The sequence below is a fragment of the Oncorhynchus tshawytscha genome, linkage group LG05, assembly GCF_018296145.1.
Source record: "Oncorhynchus tshawytscha isolate Ot180627B linkage group LG05, Otsh_v2.0, whole genome shotgun sequence".
Classification (NCBI taxonomy): domain Eukaryota; kingdom Metazoa; phylum Chordata; class Actinopteri; order Salmoniformes; family Salmonidae; genus Oncorhynchus; species Oncorhynchus tshawytscha.
In genome coordinates, this window is record NC_056433.1 from 75,117,245 (window position 1) to 75,134,834 (window position 17,590).

The 17,590-nt window shown below is 44.3% G+C and overlaps 3 protein-coding genes across 6 annotated transcripts; 1 reads left to right on the forward strand and 2 right to left on the reverse strand.

Moving 5' to 3' along the window:
- Nucleotides 1-4,454: 4,454 nt before the first annotated feature.
- ttc22 (tetratricopeptide repeat domain 22) lies at nucleotides 4,455-8,384 on the forward strand. Of its 3 annotated transcripts, none has more exons than XM_024414837.2 (8): nucleotides 4,455-4,781; nucleotides 5,417-5,801; nucleotides 5,883-5,938; nucleotides 6,050-6,165; nucleotides 6,296-6,414; nucleotides 6,833-6,994; nucleotides 7,200-7,352; nucleotides 7,637-8,384. In XM_024414837.2, exons 1-8 carry the CDS (start codon nucleotides 4,555-4,557, stop codon nucleotides 8,168-8,170), a joined length of 1,752 nt encoding a protein of 583 aa, XP_024270605.1. In that variant the 5' UTR covers nucleotides 4,455-4,554; the 3' UTR covers nucleotides 8,171-8,384. The 3 variants fall into 3 exon arrangements, with proteins under 3 accessions (XP_024270605.1, XP_024270607.1, XP_024270606.1); XM_024414839.2 differs by having other exon boundaries at nucleotides 4,455-4,776; XM_024414838.2 differs by lacking the exons at nucleotides 5,883-5,938; nucleotides 6,050-6,165; nucleotides 6,296-6,414.
- A 635-nt stretch (nucleotides 8,385-9,019) lies between these two features.
- Nucleotides 9,020-13,147, reverse strand: ttc4 (tetratricopeptide repeat domain 4). 2 transcript variants are annotated; one of them, XM_024414836.2, is made up of 10 exons: nucleotides 12,694-13,147; nucleotides 11,542-11,659; nucleotides 11,280-11,441; nucleotides 11,112-11,189; nucleotides 10,851-10,975; nucleotides 10,663-10,749; nucleotides 10,301-10,542; nucleotides 9,741-9,825; nucleotides 9,546-9,628; nucleotides 9,020-9,446 (listed from the first exon to the last, which is right to left on the reverse strand). In XM_024414836.2, the coding sequence occupies exons 2-10, from the start codon at nucleotides 11,639-11,641 to the stop codon at nucleotides 9,347-9,349; spliced, it is 1,062 nt and encodes a 353-aa protein (XP_024270604.1). In that variant the 5' UTR covers nucleotides 11,642-11,659; nucleotides 12,694-13,147; the 3' UTR covers nucleotides 9,020-9,346. The 2 variants fall into 2 exon arrangements, with proteins under 2 accessions (XP_024270604.1, XP_024270603.1); XM_024414835.2 differs by lacking the exon at nucleotides 12,694-13,147 and adding an exon at nucleotides 12,027-12,655.
- A 1,169-nt stretch (nucleotides 13,148-14,316) lies between these two features.
- pars2 (prolyl-tRNA synthetase 2, mitochondrial) lies at nucleotides 14,317-17,532 on the reverse strand. The gene is made up of 3 exons (XM_042322356.1): nucleotides 17,293-17,532; nucleotides 15,654-16,255; nucleotides 14,317-15,517 (listed from the first exon to the last, which is right to left on the reverse strand). The coding sequence occupies exons 2-3, from the start codon at nucleotides 16,230-16,232 to the stop codon at nucleotides 14,636-14,638; spliced, it is 1,461 nt and encodes a 486-aa protein (XP_042178290.1). The 5' UTR covers nucleotides 16,233-16,255; nucleotides 17,293-17,532; the 3' UTR covers nucleotides 14,317-14,635.
- Nucleotides 17,533-17,590: the final 58 nt, after the last annotated feature.

Below are 17,590 nucleotides of genomic sequence, written 5' to 3' on the forward strand. Positions count from 1 at the left end.
GTTATGCAACCTCTTGCTTGCTTGACAGTCAAGCACCCAACTAAACATTTTACGATTCCGGGTGTGTTTGTAAAATCAATCTGGAGTGCCAGAGTGTGCTCTGGGTGCTTGTAAATCCAGAGCATTGTCAGATTGTCCGTTCATAAATTCAGAGTGTTTGGCTCTCGGAGCGCACACTGGATGCTCTGGCCGAGGAGTAGGGTTGAGCGTTCAACGGCAGTCAAGGACCCAAGCTAACTGGCTAATATTGGCTATCTACTTCCACAAAAACAAATGAGAGAACAACTCACTCTGACCATTTTACTTGCCCTAGAAGAGCTGGTTAGGCTGTTTTCATGTTATCCAGAGCGTTGGTGACTATAACTGTGCTGCTGGCAACATTTAAATTACAGATTTTTGTCCAACGTTTACTGACACTGGCCATATTCAACGGGTGTTGAGCATTCATAAATTCAGCAGTTATGCTGCGCAAGAGTGCTCTGAAATCAGAGTAGATAGCCATTGAATCGCCCGACTGTCACGGATCCCTCTGGAACTTTCATTGCGCACACCTGGCCCCTATTCCCAAGGATTGTATTTGTATATATGTGCCCTTTGTTCACCATGGTGCTCGTTGGTGCGTGTGAGTACCTGTGCTGTGTGTTTTGGGCTGTCGTGCCCTTGCGCAGATGACTTCAGCAGCGACAACTGGCCCATCCGACGACGACGCAACTTTGGCAGCTGCACCGGGTCCTGCACTGGGTTCCTGTGATCGTGGGGGGGGAGGTTACTGTCACGGATCCCTCTGGCACTTTCATTGCGTACACCTGGCCCCTATTCCCACTGATTGTAAACTCAGCAACAAAAGAAACGTCCTCTCAAAGTCAACTGTTTATTTTCAGCAAACTTAACATGTGTTTGTATTTGTATGAACACAAGATTCAACAACTGAGACATAAACTGAACAAGTTCCACAGACATGTGACTAACAGAAATAGAATGTGTCCCTGAACAAAGGGGGTGGCTCAAAATCAAAAGTAACAGTCAGTATCTGGTGTGGACACCAGCTGCATTAAGTACTGCAGTGCATCTCCTCCTCATGGACTGCACCAGATTTGCCCGTTCTTGCTATGAGATGTTACCCCACTCTTCCACCAAGGCACCTGCAAGTTCCTGGACATTTCTGGGGGGAATGGCCCTAGCTCTCACCCTCCGATCCAACAGGTCCCACACGTGCTCAATGGGATTGAGATCCGGGGACTTCGCTGGCCATGGCCAGAACACTGACATTCCTGTCTTGCAGGAAATCACACACAGAACAAGCAGTATGGCTGGTGGCATTGTCATGCTGGAGGGTCATGTCAGGATGAGCCTGAAGGAAGGGTACCACATAAGGGAGGAGGATGTCTTCCCTGTAACGCACAGCGTTGAGATTGCCTGTGGTGACAACAAGCTCAGTTCGATGATGCTGTGACACACCGCCCCAGACTATGATGGACCCTCCACCTCGATCCCGCTCCACAGTACAGGCCTCGGTGTAACGCTCATTCCTTCGATGATAAACGCAAATCCCCCGGTGAGACAAAACCGCGACTTGTCAGTGAAGAGCACTTTTTGCCAGTCCTGTCTGATCCAGCGACGGTGGGTTTCTGCCCATAGGCGACGTTGTTGCCGGTGATGTCTGGTGAGGACCTGCCTTACAACAGGCCCTCAGTCCAGCCTCTCTCAGCCTATTGCAGACAGTTTGAGCACTGATGGAGGGATTGTGCGTTTCTGGAGTAACTCGGGCAGTTGTTGTTGCCATCCTGTACCTGTCCCACAGGTGTGATGTTCGGATCTACCGATCCTGTGCAGGTGTTGTTACACGTGGTCTGCCACTGCGAGGACGATCAGCTGTCCGTCCTGTCTCCCTGTAACGCTGTCTTAAGCGTCTGACAGTACGGACATTGCAATTTATTGCCCTGGCCACATCTGCAGTCCTCATGCCTCCTTGCAGCATGCCTCCTTGCAGCATGCCTAAGGCACATTCACGCAGATGAGCATGGACCAAGTGCATCTTTCTTTTGGTGTTTTTCAGATTCAGGAGAAAGGCCTCTTTAGTGTCCTAAATTTTCATAACTGTATCACTTAATTGCCTACCGTCTGTAAGCTGTTAGTGTCTTAACGACCGTTCCACAGGTGCATGTTCATTAATTGTTTATGGTACATTGAACAAGCAATGGAAACAGAACCCTTTACAATGAAGATCTGTGAAGTTATTTGGATTTTTACGAATTATCTTTGAAAGACAGGGTCCTGAAAAAGGGACGTTTGTTTTTTTGCTGAGTTTATTTGTATATATGTGCCGTTTGTTCACCATGGTGCTGTCGATTATTGTTACAATGTCTGTTGGTGCGTGTGGGTACCTGTGCTGTGTGTTTTGGGCTTTCGTGCCCTTATGGATTGCGCAAATGATTACGGGTGTCGTCCCGGGTGTTATTTTTTCGAGGTACTCCTCGCTCTTTTGTTTGGGTGATTTTGTTATGTGTTTGTTTGATCTTCGTCCCGTGCCTTTACATTGCATGCCGTAATTTGGGGCCTAATAAAAAAACTATTACGCATTCCTGCGTCTGTTTCCTAAATCTCTTCATACCAACGTGACAACGACTATACCACTTAGCTAAGAATGATGTAAATAATCAAGTCAATAAATGTTGGGTAGTTAAGTTAGATAGCAGATAGTTAATATACTGCCTGGCATGTTCGATGTATTAGTAGCCAACTAACGTTAGGTAACTAGCTAACATGCAGGTACATACTGCTGTAATACTATGCGGTTCGTAAGGATAGCATAGCTAACAAATTGTCAGCCAACATAACGTGTAACGATAACTTACTTTATTACATTTTATAAAATGTTCTTAACATTTGTCACAACTAGCAATGAATTTGTATGCACTCTCGTCGGACTTCGGTTGCATATTTTCCGCCATTTTCTTCAAATCTGAAAAGTTATGAAGCCACGGCCATTTTCTGAAGAATTGCATTATGGGCCCTAAAAGCACGGAAATAGTGTCCACTGCATGTGTACTTCGTACTTTGTTGAATTTAGTATGTCATCCGGGAACTTTTGGCATACTAATTATATCCATACTATGACCAATAAGCATACTATATACTCAATTCACATCACAAATTGTACGGTTAGTATGAGTATTTGAACACAGCTCCTGACTCTCTGTCTGGTTACATGACAGACTGAGTAAGGAACAGACTCCTTCCCCCATACCTTCTTCCCCTTTTCCCTCCTTCCCCAACATCCTCTCTTTCAACACTGACCTTGGTGTTCTGACAGATTAGTAGTCTGGCCCAGGAATCAGACGTCATTCTAGACGGATGTTTGATGTCTAGACTGTTGACGACATCCTTAGCCAACTAAAACACAGGCTGTCAAAATGATCAGACACGTAACAAACCTAGGTGAAACTCTATGCTATAGGCTATTCAAGTGAAGGGTAATTGGTTCACTAAAATCACAGCTCACAAAGCACACACAGCCCAAATATATTCTGAACTATTTTGGGATCATTTGTGAAGATGAGATATTACTTACCCATTATCCATCACCATAAGAATTGCTTGAGCTTTTATTTAAAAAATCAGTCAACTTTTATTCAACACTATAATAAATGAAATGTTTGCTCTCCGTCAACAGTGTGGTTAGTACACAACACTTTCAATCTCAGTTTGTCATACAATACAATCAATGCATGTCCACCCTCTGGTGGTGATAAGAGGCCAAACACTTCAAGGGCAAAAAAATAAATACTGGTGGTACCATACGTAAATAAATACTGGTGGTACCATACATAAATAAATACTCCTCATCTACACTGGACAGATCATAATGCAACAAATACTTTTTGAAATATTAGTATGAGTTTTGAAAGAGTAATCACCTTTGTTTACAATTAGAGTTTATTTTAGTTCGCTGAGATTGAGGATATCTGCATACTTCATCTAAGCACATGAACCAAGTCAAAGGGCTCTTTGTCCAACTGCATCACTCTCTTTCTCAAACTGTTCATGCCTAGCCTAATGGATCACGTTCTGTCATTACCATGGAGACAGCAGGCAAGAGAAAAGCTGATGTAAGCACCTTCTAAAAGATTGTTTTAAAAAGGTTGAGTGAAAGTCAACCTACCTACTGTTGTTGTGACACCCGTCTAAAGCAATAACCCACTCTCCTAGTCTGTAAAAAGCCCAAGCTGACATGTGAACCATAAAAGAAGTCCATAGCCCTACTGATTATCAGTCAGATATTCAAACCATAAAGAGAAACACAAAAATGGGGGTCTGTACTATTCAAATGAGAAGAATAGAGGGAGGTAGCCAACTAAGCCAGCTTGGCCAGAATGGGAGTACAATACACCACTGCATGAGGTTACTTACTCCTTCCCCTCCCTAGTCCCTAACCCTAACCTAACCTGTATTACCAGTCTGCCTCTGGAGGAAGAAGAAAACAGCCAGTTGACTCTGACAGTCAGCAGTAGTGTATGTGGACATTTGAGTCTCAGGTAGTAATTGTAAAAGATAATGAATTACCTGGATAAACATGTGATTAATAAACAGGAGAAAACCATGAAGGAAGGCAACACAGAGGAGGACATTGAGTCCCTCATTGATGGCATGGCGTACATCCCAGGTCACTTCCACCTGGACCTCAATCTGAACCATGAGCCCAGCGGGCCGGGGGAGCTGCGGAGGAGGGACACCCAGCTGAAAGTGGACTCTCTGGGGGCTGAGCTGGAGGCAGAAGTTGGGTATTGTAACACATTATCTTATGGTTATAAGGATGGAGTTTGGGATGTCTGATATTGTTAATTGAACTTTACTGAAATCATGGGTGTACATACAGGTAACTGTTCAAATAAAGGAAACACCAAAGTGTTATATGTCTTAATAGGACAAGCATCTGGAACTCTATTGAAGGGATGCGACACCATTCTTCTACAAGAAATTCCAGAATTTGGTGTTTTGTTGACGGTGGTGGAAAACGCTGTCTCAGGCTCCTCTCCAGAATCTCCCATAAGTTTTCAATTGGATTGAGATCTGGTGACAGATCGCCATGGCATGTGGTTACATCGTTTTCATACTCACTAAACTATTCATTGACCATTGTGCCCTGCAGATTTTTATTCATGACCCTAAGCATTATGGAATGTCAATTGTTTATTTAACTCAGGAACCACACCTGTGTGGAAGCACCTGCTTTCAATATACTTTGTATCCCTAATTTAACTCAAGCGTTTCCATTATTTTGGCAGTTACATTGTTGATCACTAGCTAGGTACCTCAAAGAGTGCTGGAGTAAAGCATGGAACTGGAATTCTAATTTCCCTTTAGCTGGTACAATGAATAATATATGGACTGGACTATTGTTTTCAAAACATTACAGGTACCTCCAGTATGGTGTCCGTAACCTCCTGGGTCTCCTGGCTTTCCATCTGGACCAGCTGGAGCAGGCCGAGGAGACCTTCATGAGCATCTGTAAAGAAGACCCGGGGAACCTGAATGCTTGGGCCAACCTTGGCTACGTGTACGACCGCCTCCAGAGGGAGCTGGATGCAGGGGAGTGTGTGGAGAAGTTGTCCCAGCTCATGGGTCTGGAGGCTGGGCAGGCAGGTCAGGCGGAGTCCAGGCTTTCTGCAGCCCGGTGCCTGGCAGAGCAGGCCTATGCTCATCCTTATGATATAGAGCTTGACAGAGAGGAAGACCGGAGGGAAAGACTGACCGCTTCTCTGACCCTGTACAACAGAGCTCTGGACTATGGGGGAGAGCTGGTGAGATCTCATGTTAGATTACTTACGAAGAACATCATTTCACATCTACAGTAATATATTGATGTTGCTTATTTTTTTAAGATACCAACAGAAGAAAAGAGAAGCTGGTATTTCAAAATGGCAACAATCTATATTAGGTAAATTGTGTCTTGAATGTTTCAACTCTTTTCAGCGAAAATAAATGAGAAAATAATATCACCAAGCTCATGTGTAAGAACAATGTAAAGCAAATTGATCTATTTTTGTAGACTAGATGATATTGTAAAGAACAAGGAGGACTCAGACTACTCCAGACTGTTTCACTACAACAAGGGACTGAAGCTGCTCACAGAGACCCTGAGGTCAGAGAAAACACATCACCAAGGTATACAAGGAAGAAAGAGAGAAATGATTGCTCTCCATCTGAACCCACAAGATGAGTGCTGTGTCTTACTGTCCTAAATGTATTGATTAATCATTCAGTATGTTTCTACCTGACCCCCTCACCCACACAGCACTATCCTGGTGCTACATAGGCATCATGTTAGAGAGGAAAGAAGAATTCTCCACTGTGCCCATGTCTGTACATGACTGTGGCTACTCTGATTCTGACCCCCTGTCCTGCTTCGGAACTGTACGTACCTCACTCACAGAAAAGTGGGACTATAAACTAGAACAAGCCTTAAAGCCAAAGCAAAGCCCTAGGGACTTGACTCTTGCTTTTAATGCTTCTAATGACTGCTTAGTGGCATCATAATCCTCACAGCTGCCAGAGGCATTCAGATGACGTTGTTTCATGAACATTTGCAAAATGATTAGCGGATGTCTGCTTCCTCATCACCTACTGTATAAAGGGCTATAAACTTGGCGCCAGCTCAAGAAGTCTACTACCGTGTCTGCCCTCAGTTATTCTGCAGGGTTGAAAACTTTTCATAAGCCCTTATGCAGGGTTATAGGTTGTTATGCACCTGCCAGGTTTTAAAAAGAGAGCATAGCCCTGTCACTCTTTAGGTTATTGTAAAACCGAATGTAATATTGATTGTCCCCTGCAGGCCATAAAACTAGCTGCAGACGATGTGTTCATCCTGAACCAGCTGGCCAAGGTGTTCTATTTGCTGGGAAAACATGAGATGTCCACAGGGATCTGTAACATGGCCCTCAATGTGCTGCCTGACCCTGAACTCAACTGGCAGGCCTACTGCACCCGTGCCAAGGTACACTACAGTAACCCTAACATGTCTAAACACAATGTTCAAATCAGTTTAACACTTGACACAACTGTAATATGAAATGTCACTTCAATAATGTTAATACTAAACCAAATAGTACATCTAAACTACATGACACTCGCAGGGATGGACTTACATGACAATCACAGAATACAAACATTTACATAAACAGACATGCTTTTATTCTCAGATCAATGTGATGGCATATGTGAGGGATCTTGAGAGGGCTAAACAGGGACAGGGTGGGCTCCCTGACAGACATAGCCTGACTGAGGCCAAGGCAGACCTGGAGAAGGTGCTGAGTGTTCGCCCCTGTCTACGCACACACCTGGAGATGGGACAGGTGAGTGGGGATGTGTGTGCTGCTTTCTGCTGTTTGACAAGACACTGCAAGCACTTTGACAGCAGTCACACCAGGCACGTAGAAATAAGCTGTGTAAGTGAAAGATCAACAGTAACTTGTCAAGAAAAACAGAATATCCAGTGAGACATACAGTAATGTGTCATTGTGTTGCTGTGATAGTAACACCTGCATTCATTTGTTTGCCTATGGGTGTATCACCACACAGTACAGTATCTTACCAGGTGTGTTACTACACAGTATAATACATCTGTGTCTCTTACCAGGTGTATTACTACATGGGTGTGGATGCCCTTCAGGAGAGCCTGCTTGTGGATGAGGGGGCATTAAACAGAGCCCTGGTGTCCCTCTCTCAAGCCCTGCAGTGTGACCCGGGGGACAGCCTCCCAGATCTCCACCTCCTCCGGGGGCGCTGTCTGCTGCTGAAGGGCGAGGAACAGAACGCAGCCGACTGCTTCAAGAGGGCCCTGGATCTGGAGCGTCCTGGCAGCAGGGACACCATGGCTCTACGCTGCCTCCTGGAGGCCCTGCTGGGGCTATTCACTCAGAGTGGCTCTGACCCCGGCCCTTCCCTCACCCAGCTGGAGGTGTGGGTACGGAGAGCCCAGGAGAGGTACCCAGAGGACGCGGTGCAGGCTGAGCTGAGAAGCCTGTGCAGGGCACACACCGGGGAGGTGACCGAGCTCTCCAGGGCTCTGATCAGCAGGGGCAGGCTAGAGCTGGTCAGGAGGCTTCTGAAGACTGTGCAACCCAACCAGCCAGCCAGGAAGAGACCACTGGCCAAGTCTATGTCCATTTGAGCGGTGTCTAATGATAGAGAACTAGCAAAGGACAAGCACTGATTGAACAGCCGGGTTCCTTTTCTTTAGTGTTCCCAATATGACAGGAAGAGTGTTATTTTACTGTTTCTTCGTTCCAATGAGGAGCTTGCCTTGTGGCAAAATACTTTACTAATCATGCAATGTTCTAAAGTGAAATGGTAAAATACATCTGTGCACAACTGCTTTTTTGGAATCCCTGTTTCTGCCTATTTTGTCTTGCTTGAATCAACTCAAACTGAATGTGCATCAGTCATCCAAGGAGTTTATATAAGACAAATAAACTGCTGATCTGAGACATTCAGGAAGCAATGAGGACACACCTAACATTTTAATGATGAACCATACCGTCCCAACAATGGTGATAATTCTAAAGTTGTTTCCAAAACTCTGTGCACATTTCGTTTTTTGCCCTAGCACTACACAGCGGATACAAATAATGTACGTTTGATGATTAGTTGAATACGCTGAGTAGTGCTTGTGCAAAATTTAAAATAAAAAAAACGTGCACCCTTTGGGGTCCCGAGGACCGAGTTTGGGAAACACTGTTCTAAAGCTTATTGGTTTAACCTGTCCCAGGTATTTTCTACAGACCTGAAAATAAAAAGAGTATTTTCATAAAGCCAGCCAGCTTACTGCGTAATGCTGCTTGGGTACTACGGTGCACTGTAACACACAAGCAGCTGGAAAATGTTCTTACATGGCAAGAAAAGCTGGTTTAGTCAGATTGAGTCTTGTCAACTACATGTGTAACATATGGGTTGGCTTGGCTTTCACAATCATAGTATGTTATTGACAGTGAAAAGGAAATGACACAAACAAATTCCAATTCTTTGTTGTAAGGCCTTTTAGTAAGTGACATGGTGACTTAATTATAACAGATTTTATGACAGGTTCCCGGATTGACACTGATGTAGAATTTGATCTATACATACAGTAATGAACACTGCAATCTTGCCAATCACATAGTATGTTGGAGATATCTGGAACAATGTAAAGGCTCCCAAACATAACATTAATCTCTGCTCTTAAATAGAAAAATCTACACTTTTACATATACTTTGGGCAGGGAGTGGAGAGGAGTGCAGTCATTTCCGATTGGTGAGAAAGAGTCTGTAGTCTGAGATTGACAGGTCTAGGCTGATTAATGAGGTGTCATTACAGTCGAATGGTTTTCCTTTCTGATAAGAACTTCTCGCAAAACGGCGACCCATTTACCAGAATGACAAAGCTGGGACTTCCTGCTTTTACAAAACACCTGTCAAAGAAAGCAGGAAAGATCAGCCATGAGAAAGCAATTAGCAAGTCACAGTACACAAGTGAGTTCAAACAAGTGAGAAAAAAATACATTCCGTACCTTTTATGCTGAAGGATTTTAATGAGAGGCGTCTCTGGATTGACTTGATATAAGGACTCTTTCTCGTGGTCTTCAAAGAATAGCTAAGGAGTCAGAATGGCAAAATAGAACCAACTAAGGAAAACAATTTCAGAGAGAGGATATAACCCCAAAACTGTTCAATGAAACCAATAAAGCAAAGTAAAAACTACTGACCTGGAGGTTTTGGGGAGAGTACTTCCGGTTAGTGTCCCAAGGTGGGAGTTCCTCTCCAAACATGAGAGTCAGGTGATCAAGAAAGCTAAAAAAAGCCAATGTTGTGTTTAAGCAATAAGGCATGGGGGGGTGTGGTATATGTCCAATATACAACAGCTAAGGGCTGTTCTTAGGCAAGATTCATCGCAGAGTGCCTGGACACAGTTCTTAGTCGTGGTATATTGGCCATACACCAAAAACACCTGAGGAGCCTTAATGCTATTATAAAAAGGGGTTACCAATGTAATTAAAGCAAAAATGTATGTTTTAACATACCCGTGGTATACGGTCTGATATACCACGGCTGTCAGCCAATCAGTATTCAGGGCTTGAACCACCCAGTTTATAAAATCTGTATTATTTCGAGTGTTATTGGTCATCAGCAATGTAATGTTGGTTCTACTTTAGACATCTTGTAGAGTATTGGGTTGGATGATTTCTCAGATCTATAAACCAACACTATCATTTTATGTAGACCCTTCCAACCCCACATTCTGTTGAGAGAGGAGAGATAATCATACCTGGAGGATTCACTGAAGGCTGAGATGAAGTCTGTTTGTTGGTGTTCGGGGTAGAGGAATAGGACTGGCCAATGCATGACACCCTGTTCATCCAGGAACACCGTGGCCCCTGTGGCCTCCACAGAACACAGACCGTCCAGGTCCAGGCCTGCCATGGCTCTAGAGGGGCCTCTATTATCATCGTCACTGTCAGAGCTGCGCTTAGGACGCTGTTTAGGCTTCAGTAACTTGATGCCACGCCCCTGTAAAGCATGTGTGTCATAAAAACTATGTATTGCCATGCTGCAGTTCCCTTGTCAACCCTCCTTATGAAGGAATCATGTGGTCGGATGCGCGTCTTGTGTGACTATGATCTTACTCACCTTTATAGCAGCCAGCAGAGCCTCTCTCTCACTGAGCTCCTTCTTTTCTTTAACCTTCGCCTTCCTGGCATCTCTCTCTGCTGCTCTCTTAACCACAAATACAACCATTTCAGCATAGGTTCATCTAAAATATGGACTGGACTCCACAACAGAAAGGAGTCAAGACCATATTAAGGCCTGTAATATACCTTGTGTTTATCTGCTGTAGCTCTCAGCTCCAGTAGCTTCTTGTCTGTGGGCTGCAGCTTGAGCCCCTCCTCACACCACAGCAGGGCATCTGTATATTTTTTCAGCTCCATACAACACGAGGCACCTGCACAGACAGTCACACAGCAGGAGAATGAGAGAGAAGAGTCATGCATACAGCATTTGTCTCATAGCAAATGTTCAGTGTCTAGATGTGTCTTCCAGTAGAATAGTCAAATGTGATGTTTATTCTATGGACAAACCTCTAATTAATGCTTTGAGGTGGTCTGGTTTAAACTTCTTTGCAGCGACAGAATCATTCAGTGCAGAGCGCATGTTACCTGCAAGGCAAGAAGAGAGAGTGGCTGCAACAAACATCCCAGACCAATATGAGATCTTCAGATGGGTAGGTTCTAAGAACAGGTCTGTACCCAGGTGGAAGTGTGCTGCCGCTCGGTTAGTGAGCAGGATGGCATTGACATTAGAGTCACTGCAGTTCTTCTTCAGTCCAGCTGTGTAGGACACTATAGCTTTCTTGTAGTTCTTCTCTTTGAAGTAGTCGTTCCCCTCATCTTTCAGGCTCTCGGCTTGCTCTAAGTAGAAATAAGGAAACAACCATCGACTCTGGGTTTGGTTGGGACAGCCAATTCATTCCTCAGGAGTGGAAAAAAAGTACAGCAATGGCTACCATACCCTCTAGTGGTCTGTCATCGTCGTGGATGATGGACTGAATAGCAGCCAGCTCCGGGTGTTTCATGGGGTCAATCTCATCAGGCGCCGTCTTCATGAACATAGGCACCTTATCGAACTCCTGCAGGGCAGTGCAATGAATGAGAGAGGTAGTAAAGCCTGTGGCCTCTGGAAACCATGGGCATAGCTGTGTGCACGACTCTTCGCCAGTAACTACCATAACTTCCTAGCTAGCCAATCAATGAGACTGGCAGTATGACAAAATGTAAAAAAAAAAACTGTTTTATATCAAAATGATTTAGCCATTTAAACAAATCTTTAATAGTATTCTAGCTAGCTAACATTTGTCGTTAGCGCCCATCCATAGATGGCTAGATATGACTGGTTAGCTAGCCAACGTTAGCTAGCCATCACTTCAAGGACTGAAAACTGTCAGTGCTATATCAGTCGTGTTTGTAGAGATGTAGCTAGTTACATGTCTTTACTACCTCTTCCCAGTTCTTCTCGGAAAAGGCGTTGCTATATTTCTCTTTCTTGAATTTCTCCATAAAGTCGTCCATGCCATCGTCGCTATCATCGCCCTGTTGTGATAGTGAAGCCATATTCACTCCAAATAGGGTGGATGTATTTGAAGATTAAACTAGTTGCCGAATTACGGTTTCTTAGTATTAACTACTGAAGCGACACGTACGAAAATAAATAAGTCTACATAAAGTATGTAGAACAAAATCTTACAAGTTGTTTACACGTGAACGTTGCGGTGCAATATCAAAACGCTTCCGTAGGGGGAACAGTTAGAGCTTTGATTCAATTGTTCCGCTGCAATGTGTGTCTATGACTCGTGTTTCTGTATCTGACCGAGTCCGGATGAAAAAATATTTTTAATGACAGACATCACAAATGACTAATGAACCAATGTAATTTGAGAATAATTATTGATCCTCTTCCACCGGCCCAATATTGGACTAAAGGACTTCTTAGTCCACGGATTTAAATGTTCTATTTAAAAGGGTGAATTGGCTCTGGAAGCCTAAACAGCCAAATACTCCATCTTAATGTGAATCGATTCTCAATTGCGGTACGGTTCTAGAAACCTAAATCCCTCTACTTTCATATCACATCAAATTATTTCACAAATGCAAAATACACACTTACAGTACACTGTCTTGACCGGTTTTAACAGTTGCAGTTGACAGTATTTTTAAATGACAACACGTTTGTGGCGTCCATCTTCCACTTACACACAGGTGTTCGGAGACTCAGATAGCTAATTAGCACAGGTAGTCCACTGTCTTCCATCTGTTTTCTGTAACATGGAAATATGACCATGCGGGAACCCTAACCTTATAAAAGGTGTGCATCAATTTAACCTTTATTCATGGATTTATTTTTTCCTTGCTGATATGAAAGCGACGGTCCGTATGCTTCCAAAACCGTACCGCAAGCGATCCGTGTTAATGTTCAGACCGAGCTTCGCGGCTCTTAACAAAACTTCCTCGTACAGAAGACGCCTTCGTCCAATTGACTTACAGTTGAAGTCGGAAGTTTACATAGGTTGGAGTTATTAAATCTAGTTTTTCAACCACTCAACAAATGTCTTGTTAACAAATTATAGTTTTGGCAAGTCGGTTAGGACATCTTTGTGCATGACAAGTAATTTTTCCAACAATTTTTTACAGACAGATTATTTCACTATCACAATTCCAGTGGGTCAGAAGTTTACATACAAGTTGACTGTGCCTTTCAACAGCTTGGAAAATTATGTCATGGCTTTAGAAGCTTCTGATAGGCTAATTGACATCATTTGAGTCAATTGGAAGTGTACCTGTGGATGTAGTTCAAGGTCTACCTTCAAACTCAGTGCCTCTGCTTGACATCATGGGAAAAACAGAAGACATCAGCCAAGACCTTAGAAAAACATTGTAGACCTCCACAAGTCTCAGTTCATCCTTGGGAGCAATTTCCAAACGCCTGAATGTACCACGTTCATCTGTACAAACAATAGTATGCAAGTACAAACAATAGTATGCAAGTATAAACACTATGGGACCACACAGCCGTCATACCTCAGGAAGGAGATGTTCTGTCTCCTAGAGATGAATGTATTTTGATGTGAAAAAAACAAACACCATCCCAACCATGAAGCACAGAGGTGGCAGCATCATGCTGTGGGAGTGCTTTGCTGCAGGAAAGACTGGTGCACTTCACAAAATAGATAGCATCATGAGGACGGAAAATGATGTGGATATATTGAAGCAACATCTCAAGACATCAGTCAGGAAGTTAACGCTTGGTCGCAAATGGGTATTCCAAATGTACAATGACCCCAAGCATACTTCCAAAGTTGTGGCAAAATGGCTTAAGGACAACAAAGTCAAGGTTTTGGAGTGGCCATCACAAAGCCCTGACCTGAATCCTATAGAACATTTGTGGGCAGAACTGAAAAAGCGTGTGCGAGCAAGGAGGGAGGCCTACAAACCTGACTCAGTTACACCAGCTCTGTCAGGAGGAATTGGCCAAAAATTCAACCAACTTATTGTGGGAAGCTTGTGGAAGGCCACCCAAAACATTTGACCCAAGTTAAACAATTTAAAAGGCAATGATACCAAATACTAATTGAGTGAACTTCTGACCCACTGGGAATGTGATGAAAGAAAAAAAGCTGAAATATCACTACTATTATTCTGACATTTCACATTCTTAAAATAAAGTGGTGATCCTAACAGTCCTAAGAAAGGGAATTTTCACTAGGATTAAATGTCATGAATTGTGAAAAACTGAGTTTAAATATATTTGGCTAAGGTGTATGTAAACTTCCGACAACTGTATGTGTAATGTAATGGAACTGAGAGTCATGATCAAGGGCTACTTCCACCCTACCCCACACATACATGTCCATAATAACAGTGTAATAATAGCTTTCATTCCAGCTCAGTTTGCATCAGACTTAGATTGGCCTTAGTAGGTATAGGGCTGTTGAGCAGTAGCCTCTTTACCGTGTATCATCCCACCCAACCACAAGCATGCCATTTCAGAGGAGCAATAGAGTTCCAGAGTTCAATAGTTTAGTCCAGTTCCAGGTCAAGATCAGTCCAACTCAGACTGTCTCCACTCGTTTGAGTAGGTCTACCAGTCCATCCCTACTGAGGAACATAGTCTCACCAGTCTGCTGACAGATCACCTCAAACCTGGGTATCTCCTCTGTAGCCTTCTGCCCCAATACCACCACGTAGGGATATCCAAGCTGACTGGCATCCTTCAGCCTCTTACCAATGGTCATCTGTGTGCGGTCATCCAGAACCACCTCACCTCTTAGGCTGGGCAGAGCCTCCCCCAGAGAAAGAGCCACCTCCTCAGCTAAACCAGCCACCTCATCCACCTTACTGCCCCTTTTAGGGGGCAGAACACAGACCTGGTAAGGGGCAAGTAGCCCAGGCCAGCGGATAGCCTCCTCTGTGGACATCACCTCTATGGCGGCAGCAAGGATCCGGGTCACCCCCAGCCCGAAGCAGCCCATCTCAGTGACAGCAGGCTTGTTCTGGGTGTTATTGAAGGTGGCATTGAATATGTGGGAGTATTTGGTGCCAAGGTAGAATGTATGACCCACCTCTATGCCCTTGGACTCCACCAGTGTGCCTGCCTGGCACTGTGGGCAGTCAGTCCGGCCTGGTTCCATGGTCTCCACATTGGCAGAGAAGGAGCAGCTCCCACAGACCAGTAGTCTGTCCTCTCCGATGTCTGCTGGGAGCTGGAACTCGTGGGAGAGTTTACCTCCGATTTTCCCTGTGTCTGCCTGGACCTGAACAATGCGCAGGCCCAGCCGGGAGAAGAGACGGTTGTAAGCCTGACATACAGACTCATACGTGTGGTAGGCAGCCTCTTCACTCACATCAAATGTGTACATGTCCTTCATGTAGAACTCCCGCCCCCGTAGCAGCCCGAACCGAGGCTTTGGCTCGTCACGGAACTTGCGGGTCATCTGCATAGACAAATTTAACATACATCAGTTTAATACCATTATAATATAAACCCAAGTGTACAATAAGAAGAAAGAAGCCCCACTCTGAATAAACTAATGAATAAGGTTTAATCTGGTGCAATACTGTAGCCTTTACCTGGTAAAGCATTAGAGGCAGCTGTCTGTAGGACAGGGTTCCCTGGGAGGCCAGCAGCTCTGTCACTGCCTCCTCATGGGTGGGGCCCAGGCAGTACTCAGCTCCGTGGCGGTCCCTCAGGCGGAACAGCTCTTTTCCCATCAGGTCCCAGCGCTCGCTGCGTCTCCACAGCTCCGCAGAGCACAGGCTGGGCATGTCCAGCTTCTGCCCACCGATCCTCTGCATCTCCTGGTCGATCAGCCTCACCAGCTTCTCCATGGAGCGCACTGTGGCTGGGAGGTAGTAGTAGCAGCCAGGGTTGGAAGGGTGGATGAGACCTGCCTGCTGCATCAGTCTCTGGCTCTTGCAGGTCATCTCCCCCTGAGCACGACTCTCCTGCCCCACATCACGCAGGTTGGAGGGCTGGAAGAGGCGGGATACTAGGGGAAGGTGTGTGCTAGGTCGGGAGATGGAGCCAATGGGGGTTGGATTTGGGGAATGTCCAGCAGCACAGCTTGAATGGCTCTTACAAGGAGTGGTGAAGGCTCTGGGCAGGTGGGGTAAGATTCTCTGCTGAAGGTGATGCATTAGGACTTCCATTGTAGTAGACTGGTGTCAATATCCTAGAAATATGAGAAAAATCAAGGACTTGTTTTATATATATACACTGAACAAAAATATAAAACGCAACTTGTAAAGTGTTGGTTTCATGAGCTGAAATAAAAGATCCCAGAAATGTTCCATACGCACAGAAAGCTTATTTCTCCAATATTGTGCAGAAATTTGTTTACATCCCTGTTAGTGAGAATTTCTCTTTTGCCAAGATAATCCATCCACCTGACAGGTGTGGCATATCAAGAACCTGATTAAACAGCATTACACAGCACCTTGTGCTGGAGACAATAAAAGGCCACAAATGTGTAATTTTGTTACACAACAGAATGCCACAGATGTGTCAAGTTGAGGGAGCATGCAATTGGCATGCTAACTGCAGGAATGTCCACCAAAGCTGTTGCCAGAGAATCTAATGTTAATTTCTCTACCATAGCCACCTCCAACATTATAGAGAATTTGGCAGTACGACCAACCAGTCACAACTTCAGGCCACATGCAACCAGCTACCCGAACAGCTGATGAAACTGAGGAGTATTCATTTCTGTAATAAAGCCCTTTTTGTGGGGAAAAAAATAATTATGTTTGGCTGGGCCTGGCTCCCCAGTGGGTGGGCCCAGGCCCACTCATGGCTGCTCCCCTGTCCAGTCATGTGAAATCCATGGATTAGGGTCTAATTAAATTTGTCAATTGACTGATTTCCATATATGAACTGTAACTCAAAATCGTTGCGGTTATATTTTTGTATGGTATAAAAATAGATTGAGGATATAACCCCAAGGTCAGCAAGAAAAGTTTTAAAGATAGCTAAGTATACAAACATTGACACTTATTTTGTTATGCAATGCAATAAACCATAAAACGATTACATTATCCAAATGTCAACTATTTGTAACCATTGAAAGTACCAGGTTGCTAGCTAGATGCATTCAACCTTTCAGATGGGCTAGCCAGGCAGGTATAACTAGCTAGGCAGATGTTAGCAAACAAGTTAGGTAGCTAGTTTGCTCTGAAATGCAATTCGGAAGCAAGCACGAGAGCAACTCACCTTGTGTATGAAACCGAACGAGAGTACTGATGAGCTGGTACTTGATTAATGCGAAGTTTATTAGCTAAAGAACGTTAGCTAAGCTAGCTAGCCGTGCGTACTCTTCTTCGACAGGGATGTCGTCCCCCATGGAGAACTATAACCCGTGTACTGCCACCTACCGTGCTGGAGTAGCTAGCTAAAACGTCTTAATTAAATGTAAAAAAATCCAAAATGATATTTTCAGAACGGATGCATTTATGTTATGGACAAGCACAGTCCAAAAAAAGCAGACAACAGAGTCCCAAAAACTTGGATC

What these genes read in the sequence shown, in the direction of transcription:
- ttc22 (XM_024414837.2), top strand. Translation starts at nt 4,555, where the DNA reads ATGAATTACCTGGATAAACATGTGATTAATAAACAGGAGAAAACCATG. An exon ending in CCCTGTCCTGCTTCGGAACT is followed by an intron (nt 6,415 to 6,832) that starts GTACGTACCTCA and finishes TGTCCCCTGCAG; the next exon opens with GCCATAAAACTAGCTGCAGA. An exon ending in CACACCTGGAGATGGGACAG is followed by an intron (nt 7,353 to 7,636) that starts GTGAGTGGGGAT and finishes GTCTCTTACCAG; the next exon opens with GTGTATTACTACATGGGTGT.
- ttc4 (XM_024414835.2), bottom strand. Translation starts at nt 12,140, where the DNA reads ATGGCTTCACTATCACAACAGGGCGATGATAGCGACGATGGCATGGAC. An exon ending in CCGAGAAGAACTGGGAAGAG is followed by an intron (nt 11,660 to 12,026) that starts GTAGTAAAGACA and finishes ACTGCCCTGCAG; the next exon opens with GAGTTCGATAAGGTGCCTAT. An exon ending in GGCAGCACACTTCCACCTGG is followed by an intron (nt 11,190 to 11,279) that starts GTACAGACCTGT and finishes CTTGCCTTGCAG; the next exon opens with GTAACATGCGCTCTGCACTG.
- pars2 (XM_042322356.1), bottom strand. Translation starts at nt 16,232, where the DNA reads ATGGAAGTCCTAATGCATCACCTTCAGCAGAGAATCTTACCCCACCTG. An exon ending in TGCCTCTAATGCTTTACCAG is followed by an intron (nt 15,518 to 15,653) that starts GTAAAGGCTACA and finishes TTGTCTATGCAG; the next exon opens with ATGACCCGCAAGTTCCGTGA.